General features: G+C 50.6%; 1 protein-coding gene across 1 annotated transcript; it reads left to right on the forward strand.

Moving 5' to 3' along the window:
• The first annotated feature begins 7287 nt into the window (after nucleotides 1–7287).
• On the forward strand, nucleotides 7288–9549 carry LOC103292752 (macrophage-expressed gene 1 protein-like). The gene has a single exon (XM_008149015.3). It carries the CDS (start codon nucleotides 7288–7290, stop codon nucleotides 9520–9522), a length of 2235 nt encoding a protein of 744 aa, XP_008147237.2. The 3' UTR covers nucleotides 9523–9549.
• Nucleotides 9550–9810: the final 261 nt, after the last annotated feature.

Genomic DNA, 9810 nt, shown 5'->3' on the forward strand with positions numbered 1-9810 from the left:
GGGACTTAATACCATCTAGTCTGCTTTCTTTAAAATAGTTTTTGCAAAGCTGCTGGCATTGGAAGGTAATTGGCCTTAAAGGAAGGGTTTTCTTGCTCCTGGATGTCTGAGAGCTGATGCTGTGAAGTAAGGAGCCCTGGCGACCTGGAACTGGGGTAAAGCAGTTGAGAAGGACTCTGATGAGGCCATTTCCTTTCTTACTGGTATAATTAAATAAGTTCATTAATTTTTATCCACTTTATATTATAATCTGCTAAAGGGGAGATCAAAGAGCCTTCTAGAAAGAAAAGGACCCAGAAAAGAAGGACTAAGGATGAGATAGAGTGCAAAGAAGTGGTTTAAAAAATTCCTCCAGAAGCCATGTCCTTTTCCAAGGATGGCAGAAGTGACTTCGGGTGCCATCAGTGGGAGTGGCAAAGTAAAGACCTATAAAAATCCTTTCCTTCATAAAAGCAACAAGAACACTGCAAAAATTGTCAAAAGAAACTTTAAAAAATCTTTATTGTTGAGAGTATTACAGATGTCCCCTCTTTTCCTCCCGTTGCCCCCCTCCACCCAGTTCCCAACCCACCCCAGGCCTTCACCACCCTAACTGCCTGTGTCCATAGGTAAGATCTGTGGTTAATCTCTTCCCCTTCCTCCTCCCCGCTTCCCTCTGAGATTCATCAGTCTATCTTCAGAACTCTAAAAATTAACCAAAGGCATGCAACAACCCAAGGAGCATTTATTCAAGAAAATGGTTGAATCCTAGTAAGAACATTGGGCTTTATGGTGCTGTAACTTGCCCTCAGCATCCTTTCCCCCAGCTTTTCAGGGGCTATGTAAACCAACAGCCCTGTAATCCTGGTGAAAACCAGCAGCATAGGAGCCACTGGAGAGGGGAGAACTCCCCAAAAGCAACATTCTCAGAGGGTTTTTCTTTATTTGATCTCCAGCAGTTCCCTACAAACCCCTACTCTCAGGGCTTTTCTTTATAGGATCTGAGTCTTATAAACATATCTAGGAATCTAGAAGACTGCATGTACATAGGGATATGCACATACTTGGGGCTGTATGCATGCCCCAAAAATGACAGGGAAGGATCTAAGCTCTCACCTCTGCCTGACCTTGAGGCTCTCCACACACAGAAGGTGACGGTTAAGGCAGAATTGCACTGCCTGCCTACACATTGAAAGCTTCCCTCTGGCCACCCAGGACCAGGGCTTCCCTCACAGCCCCGACTTCTTCTTCTGGAAAGATATCCAGTCTAATTAGCATACTACGCTTTTATTATTATAGATGTGTCTTTTTAACCACTATTGGAGGGGAGGGGAGTCATTCAGTTTCACAAAACAGCCTGCAAGGTGATGTGTCTGTGTGGAACCGAAGCACCCACCCTAATTGACAGCCTTAGCTTGCAGGTGTTCATGGATCATTGGGATAAGTGGGCTGGCTGTCTCCAGTGCCTCTTAAGCTGGGCATATGAGCAGGAAACTAAAGAAAACAGTCAATTGTGTTCATACTTGCTTATAAAGGCTTAATAACATTCCTTTCACTTTTCTTGTGGATTTTAATAAATAATCAAAGGAGGTGTTTCATGTTTAAAAAAAAAAAAAAAAAAAAGCCTGGAGAAGGAAACAACTGCGGTCTGCCCTGCCCTCTGCTGGTAAGTGATGCCATTGTAAGGAGGACTGCTCCCTGTGTTCAGCATAAAATCTGCTCACCACTAGGGGAGTCTTTTACTTTATAGGCACTCAGTTTTTAAAACAGAAAGAAAGTATACTCCTGGGGCAAGAACTTAGTTAAATGTCTGCACCATAAACCAAGAAGGTGGAAAGCCTCCCCCTCCTTCACTTTTCCCCCTTACACTGCCCCCGTGGTTCTACCTCCATATCCCCTCCACCATATCACAGCTTCTATCAGGTAAACCATAACCTGGTGGATTCAAGGGGTTAAAGTGCTGATTTCCTCCCAGGACAGTGGTTTTATCTCTATAGGCAATGCACTTGATCTACAGGAGGGGGGGGGGGGGGCATTGGGATGGGTGGACTCTATCAAATTCTTCTGACCCTTGGTGAAAAAAATATTTTTTTTCCTAAATTTCTGGTCTCACCAAAAAGGCTGGCTGGCTCTAGAAAAGGTTGAATTCCAGAAAAAGGAGGAAGATGCCATTCAGAAAGTTGAACGCCTTCTGTTTGACTTCGGCAGGGAACTGGGTGATTTCTACTTGCAGCTGTGGGGAGGAGGAGGGAGTTGAGTGGGGTCATGTAAGAAGCTTCATCAAGGGGTAGCTTTTGAGATAAGCCTTGAAAGTGAGTATTTGGTTGTCTGTTGCTATATAACAAGCCACCACAAAACTTAGTGGCTTAAAACAATTTCTTATCCCTCACTATTCTGTGGTTTGACTGGTCCATGGGATGTTGGCCAGGAGAGAGCTCAATTGGGCAGGATATCTATGGAGGCTCTCTTACATTTTCTGCGTAAAGATGGCATAAAGGCTGGGCTAAGCCAGGATGCTGGCAGAGCTTGGCCCTCTGTCTCTCCAAATAAGTCTCACAGTGTCTCCTTTTCATGTGGCCCTCCAGCAAATATCTGGTCAGTTCAGGGCTCTCAGAGGTGCAAGATGTAGGCTCTGAACTGTCACAGTTTCACATCTGCCACATGGAATTGGTTAAAGTGAGCCATGGGAGCAGGCTTGATTCCCTGTGGAATGGGACCTCACAGGGGCAGGAATCCTTGGAGGGGTGATTAACTGGGGACCATCCTTGGAGACTGGTTACAACAATGGGTAAGAAAATGATGCTGACATGTAGACGGCTGAGCAGAGAGAAAGGCCAGAATAAAGCATAAAGTTGGTAAAAAATACAAGAGAAAGGGCTTATTTAAAGTTTATAGTTTGAAAAGAAGAGTAAATGACCCTCTGGTTTGAAAGTGAGATAACAGTCAGAAGGTTGGGACCTTGAATGTCAGGCTTAGCAATTTGAATTTAATTTCATCCGGTAGTTGTCAAATTTAACTAAGCCACGGAACCTCCTGGGGACTGTGGAATGCCAACTCCCCCAAACTCATCAATACAGCCTGTTGATGAGACAGAGAGAACACCATCTCAGCAGAGATTTGGTAGTGTCTTGGAGAAGGAAAGGCAAAGTTAGAACTTACTGAGAACTGGATGCTTGGTTTCAGGCAGGTTCCTCACTGGAGAGGTGAGAGGCTCTTGATTAGAACCGGGTAAAGATGACAACACAACTGTCTAAGGTTAACAGCAAAGCAAGGTAGGCAAAGGGTTCCCATCACCTTAAGGCACAAACTGTCTGTTGATGCTTTTGTTGAAGAGTTGATAGATATTTTGGAAAATTTTTATGATGAATCATCAAGGCATTGTCTAGGCAAGAATCTTCTAGAATAGTAAGGTTCTGCTGATGAAGACAATGGATTAGCAGTGTCATGTTAATGTCTAGTAAGTTCTGTAGAGCGTAGGTAATTTGATTCTCATAACTTTGTCAAAATACAGATTCTCAGAATGCATCTTCAACCACTCTTATTCAATGAAACCCAAGAACCTCTATTCTTAACAGGCTTTATTGAGAATTAACCCTAAAAGCTGAGGGATAGAGGGGCCCACACACCACCCCAAAATATGCTGCCTTGGTATATTGCTTATTTTGAGCTAAAGGCATTTGAAAAATAGCAAATGCATGGAGAAGTTTTCTCTGAATTTCCCTTCTCTATCTAAAGATAGACCCTCAAAAAGGAACTTTCTTGTCACAAGTCATTTCCCTGGAAGTTTCATCAACCAGAGTAGATTGATTCTTAACACATGAGAAGAAACTAGCACTCGGCACCACCACCGGTTAAACTGTCATAAACAATCATATCCCATCTATTCCTCTAAGGCAGGGTTGGGGGACATCTGGCCCATGGACCATATCAGGCCCAAGAAATCATTGGTTTGGCCTTGCCAAGGCATTAGGGGTAAGTTAATTAAATGTTTGACCAAATATAGCAAGCTAATTTTTAAGTTGATAATTTTGTATGCCCCGAGAATAATGTTAAAAATATCCAAATGGCCCTTGACAGAAAAAAGTTTCCCCACTCCTGTTAAGGGCCCATTCATCTTCCTTAAAAATCATCCATTCTCCTTTACAAGGTCTACTACACACTCCCCATTCCTTTCCCTAATAACGTGTCTTACGACTAAATTCTAAAGCCACCTCTCAGTTATTCATTTTTCCCTGGGTATCTCCCATTTATACCTGTTCTAGCTTCTGTTTCTCTCTTGTTAAGCTTTTTCTTTTTTTTACAGAGGGTCTCAGTTAAGAACTCAGGAGGAGAGAGGGAATTTCTTTTTCATACCCTACAAAGCAGTGAACCACTGTAGTTTTTTCGTCTTCATGTCTGCCTGGATCCCAGCTGTGCTTTGGGAGATGCGGACACCTGTGTGGGGAACCCAGCAATCATCCGAGCAATATAGAATGGTGGTAAAAACTGTGAGTTTGAGGACATGGGTTAATTCCCTGATGCTGGGCAAGGCCTTTCTGTTCTCCATTTTCCTCATCTCTTTGACCACCCTGGGTCTTCTCCAAGCTACGTGGCAGAGAACACGTGTCTCCATGGCCAGGTAAGGCAGAGCCAGGAGAAATCCTAGAGGAAACACATTCACAGGAAAGGCAGGGAGGCCGCAGGAAGCAGGGATTCCCAGGTGCCTTTGGAAGGAGGGGAGGGGGAACTGGAAGCTTCTTGAGCCTACAGGTTCCTTAGCGATTCTTAGGTGTGCATAGCAGGGTGGGAGTGGGAGTGCACATAGAGGGAAGAGGAATGATTTAGAGGTTCAACCCAGAATCTTCATCAACTTGCATTCAGAGTGAGAAAGGCCATAATTTAGGTCCCCTGGGCCACCCCTGACTTATACTGTCAGCTCACTGGACTAAAAGTCCCCCAGACCTCTCAGCCTATCTGACCCCTTATACAGTAGATGTGATCTTGGTTAAGTTTCTCTTTGTTCCTCTCCTTCTCCTCACATTCACAGATGTTTCTCATCCGAGGTCACAGAACTACTAAGTGCAAATTTCAACTAACTCCCCCTCTCTGCTTCTTTCCTTTTTCCTTATTGCCTCTTCCCTTTTCACAGAAGCATTTTTTTTTTTTCAGGTAGTCTGATGACTAGTCCCTCGCCCTTGTTATAAAATTATGTGGTCAGATAATGCTGCAGTTAATAACATTGTGATTCCATCAAAAGAAGCTTCTTTTTTTGTGGTATTAAGGCCACTTTGCCTCCTCAGTCATTCATTCATGTATGTGTTCCCTCCCCAATTATGCATTGTGAGACATGTAGGGTATGAAATGAGATCCCTACATTCAGGGCCAATATTTAGCCGGTAACCTCGGGGAGGCCGTTTGCAGCCACTGTCAGTTCTGATTGGCTGGGCCTGCTAGTTGCAGGCTATTAAGTGTTTGAGTCATTTTCCTGCCTATGGGCCAGACAAACTGTGTGTGTGTCCATTAAGGGTGCTCGATTGGAATGTGCACAGCCCAAGGGTGGAGTATGGACTGAGCCTGGGAGGCAGGGACTCATATCCAGTCCTGCTACAATCTGCCTTCGTGTGACCTTGTGCACATCACTTCCTCTGGAAATCAGCTTCTCCATGGGTAAAAAAGTGTGCATGGCCTGCTACCGTTTTTTGTAAAAGAAAACAGTATCTACTATGAGCCCGGGTGCACACACAGGAGCAGGTGGGCAAGGATATACACAGTGGTTGTCTCTGGGGAGTAGACCTGGGGGAGGGAAGCCTTTCCACTTTGTTCATAATAAGCGTTTGTTGTAATTTTTTTAAGTTAACAACTTAAGAAGTCCTAATGGTTCCTGTTTTTTAGGAAGTCACACTTCTTATCCGAGGTCACACTAGGCCTTGGCATCTGACTCAAGGCTGTCCTGCCTGAGTGTTCCTTACGCTGCCTCAGCACAACTGGGGGATGTGAAGCTGGGCACATTCTAATCCTGGGCCTCTGCAAATGCTTCCCAAGGCTGGTAACCAGACATCCTCACAGAGTTTTCCTTGTCCTTGTCCTTCTGCCATCTGACCCACATCAGCAAATGCCAAGCTGGATCACTTAAACCAGGGGGCAGACGCTCAGTGCAGGAGCTTCCCCCACAGTATGCCCCCACAGTGGGAGTGCTGCTTGGCGACCAGGATGCTGCGAACCCCCGGGCCTTCAGGCAGAAACCTGGGCTGCGATTGTCTCCTCCTTGCTCCCTGCTGCCTCCTCTGGAAGCCCGCAGGCCAAACCGCGCAGCAGCTGGGCTGGCAGAGCTGGGAGGCGGGTTCCTGGCCGCGGCGGGACTGAGGCCTACTCAGCAGCTTCTCAGTGCTATTGTCCCTGGGCCCAGCCCCAACCAGGACCCCCAGAGAGGCGAGCATTCGGGCTCCACGAAAGATGCTGGACCAGGGAGTAACTGCTCAGAGGGTGGGTCCACAGCTGATCGGCAGACCGGGATGAGCGACCCTCCCACAGCCCGCTGATCTCACCACCAGGGCCTCTAGTAAGATTATAGAGCACTTAGCCCAGGGTCTCATTTTGAGCAGTGGCTAATCTCCGGGGAAGAGGGTCTCTAGAGGGCTCCAAGCAGATGGAAAAGGAGGAGGAAAATTCTTGGGCCCTGAACTGTGTGTGGGATATGCTAAGCCCCGGTTTAGAAACTCTGTTCGGCCTGGCCACACACCCAGTACTCTGGAACATTGGCACATCGTATCTCTTAGAGTTGCCCCGAGCCTGCCCCCGCCCAGGAAGGGGCTGCTTCTGCAATATCGGCTGATATTTCAGGAAATCAGCCTGGAGTGAATGTGACCTGTGACTTCCCAACCACAGTGCCCACCGGCTGGTTGGCCACCTGGGGCGAGGCCCAGGCTGGGTCCCTAGGCCACTTCCTCGCCCAATCTGCGCCTGACACTTGCAATAGCAGAACCCTACCTGCATCTGTGGCCAGGGGCCAGCGATGATTAAATATCAGGTGTTCAACAGATAAAGATTGATTTTCTTCATGTAGATGAATTCTCAGGCCCCTAGGACAGCAGCGAGCTCTTCACCAGCCTAGTTCTTATCTCCCAGGCCTGGAATCTGCTGGGTTTCACTCCCCTGTGTGCTCCTGATAAGGCATGTGCTTGACATTCTTTCCTGGAGACTTCAGGGAGAGGACCCTGGGGGAGGTGACGGGCTCGCTGGGGAGGGGCCTGAGGCGGACTGAGTCATTGTCCGGTAGCTGGTTTTATTTCAGCTCGCAGGCCAAGGCCTTTCCCTCCGCGACTCCACACCATGAAGGAGCTAAGGGACAGCAGACTGCCAAGGCGAAGCTGTCCTCCAGCCATGGCCCTGTGCCTGGCATCACTGCTGGCCTTGCTCTCGGCCGGGCAGGGCAGCATGGGGAATCAGGAAGTCTCCGACATCCAAGGCTGCAAGCAGGCACTGAACGTGTCGGTGCTGGGGGCACTGCCTGGAGGCGGCTGGGACAACCTGCGCAACGTGGAGCTGGGGCTGGTGCTGGGGCGCAGCTACTCGCAGTGCCGCACCACGGAGGACGGTGAGTACCTGATCCCAGACCAAGTGCACGTGGTGCCACGGCGCGAGAGCGTGGTGGAGACCCGCGCCGAGCTCCTGGACGAGTGGCTCAGCTACACCGACACCTGGGCGGCCTCCATCAACGCCGAGCTCTCCTTCCTCCCCAGCCTCAATGGTAAGTTCTCCGTGGACTTCCAGGACGTCAAGAAGTACAACCTAGAGTACGAGACAGTCACGGCCAGAGTGCAGCTCCGCCACAACATCTACTCTGTGAAGGCCTCGGAGGCCCCCGGCTTCCACCCCGACTTTCTGCAGCATCTGCTGATCCTCAGCGACCACCTGGAGAACAACCAGACCCGCGAGGCCCAGTACCTGGCGGAGATGCTTGTGCTCAAGTACGGCACGCACGTCCTCACCCACGTGGAGGCCGGCGCCACCTTGGTGCAGGAGGACCAGGTAAAGCGGGAATTTGTGGGCAATCAGGCCGGAGAGAGGAGCAACATCACACTGGCCGCCTCGGCCTTGTTTGACCGCACGGTCAATGTCGGGGCCGCGGCCTCCTGGCAGGAGCAGAGCCAGTTCATCCAGGACTACATGCGCAACACGGTGGCCTCCAAGACGCGCAGCCACGGCGGGCTGCCCTTCTACCCGGGCATCACCATGCAGACGTGGCAGAAGGGCATCGGCAACCGGCTGGTGGCCATCAGCAGGTCCGGCCTGCCCCTGCCCGCGCTGCTGGAGCCCAAGGCGCTGCCCGAGCTCCCGGCGCCCGCGGTGTACCGAGTGGCGGCCGCCGTGCGCAGCGCCATCTATCGCTACTACGCGGTCAACGCGCACCCTGGCTGCCTGAGGCGCGAGGCGCCCGCCTTCAATCCCAAGGCCAACGTGGACGATGGCTCATGCTCCGGCGGCGGCGGCGGAGCCAACTACAGCTTCGGGGGCGTCTTCCAGGAGTGCGAGGCTGTGTCGGGAAAGGACGCGGATGACCTCTGCCAGAACTATCGCACCGCGAACCCGCTCACCGGCAACGCCTCTTGCCCGGCCAACTACAAGGCCAGCGTCCTGAACAGCGAGCTGAAGACATCAAGCAAGACCCACTCTGTGTGCCAGCAGCAGTGCCAGACGTGCTGGCTCTTCTTCTCCTGCTGCCAGCCCGTGTGCACCTTCCGGGAGCAGCGCAGCGTGGTGCGCCTGGCCGCCTCCTGGTGCGCGCCCACCCAGGCCTCCCTGCCCGCCACGGTAGGCTTCCTCTTTGGAGGTCTCTATAGCCCCAACCACCCAAACCCGCTCACTAAGGGCCAGACCTGCCCCTCCTACTTCTACCCACTCACACTCTTTGGCGACCTCAGGGTGTGTGTCAGCAGCGACTTAGAGATGGGGACCGCCCAGGCTGTTCCCTTTGGGGGTTTCTTCAGCTGCCAGGTGGGCAACCCTTTGGCTGGCCTCATGAAGGGCCAGAGCGCTGGGCTCCTGCAGGAGATGTTCTACCAGGACCGTCCCACAGCCCACCCCATGAAGTGTCCAGAAGGGTACAGCCAACACCAGGCTTACCTCAGCGATGGGTGCCAAATCCTCTATTGCCTCAGGGCTGGGACCCTCTTGGACCAGGAGCAGGAAGCTATCCGCATGCCCCCATTTCTTCCCCGCCCCCTCTTGCTCAACAACAGCAGCTGCTCCCAGAGGCTCTCTGTCCTGGTGGACTCCAGTGGTCAGCAGGTCTGGGTGAGGCAGAAAGGCTGCGGCCGTTGGCGGCAGGCCAACATCAATGACCAGTCTCTGCCAGCCACCCCTGCCTCCGGGCCCAGTGTCGGGGCCATTGTTGGTGCCTGCCTGGGGACCATAGTGGGTGTGGTGGCTGTTGCTCTGGGGGTAAGCTATGCCTTCAGGTACTACAAGAAAAAGGTCTACGGAAAAATACAGGGTAGCACCCTGACCCGGGAGCAGACTGCTTACGGGGCCACTGAAACCACTGTAGTCCCCAGCTCTGTCTGAATGCACAGGCAACAGAAAAAAAAACAAAAAAAAAAAAAAAAAACACGACTGTGCCTGGCTACTAATTAAAGCTTTAGCCCATTCTGTTCCTTTTACCACCTAGATAAATGGTAAGATACCAACCACAGAACCGCCCCACTTTCTGGAGGTACCAATGTAGAACTAAACTGTGCTTCCTCAAACCCTCCTCCGACTGGCCTAACAGAAGCTCAACCCCTTTTCCTAACACCCTGTGCCCAGAAGCCCCACTGTTCTCCATGTTTTGCTGCCTCCCTTGTTGTAAGTAGC

Source organism: Eptesicus fuscus, chromosome 13 (assembly GCF_027574615.1).
Source record: "Eptesicus fuscus isolate TK198812 chromosome 13, DD_ASM_mEF_20220401, whole genome shotgun sequence".
NCBI lineage: Eukaryota > Metazoa > Chordata > Mammalia > Chiroptera > Vespertilionidae > Eptesicus > Eptesicus fuscus.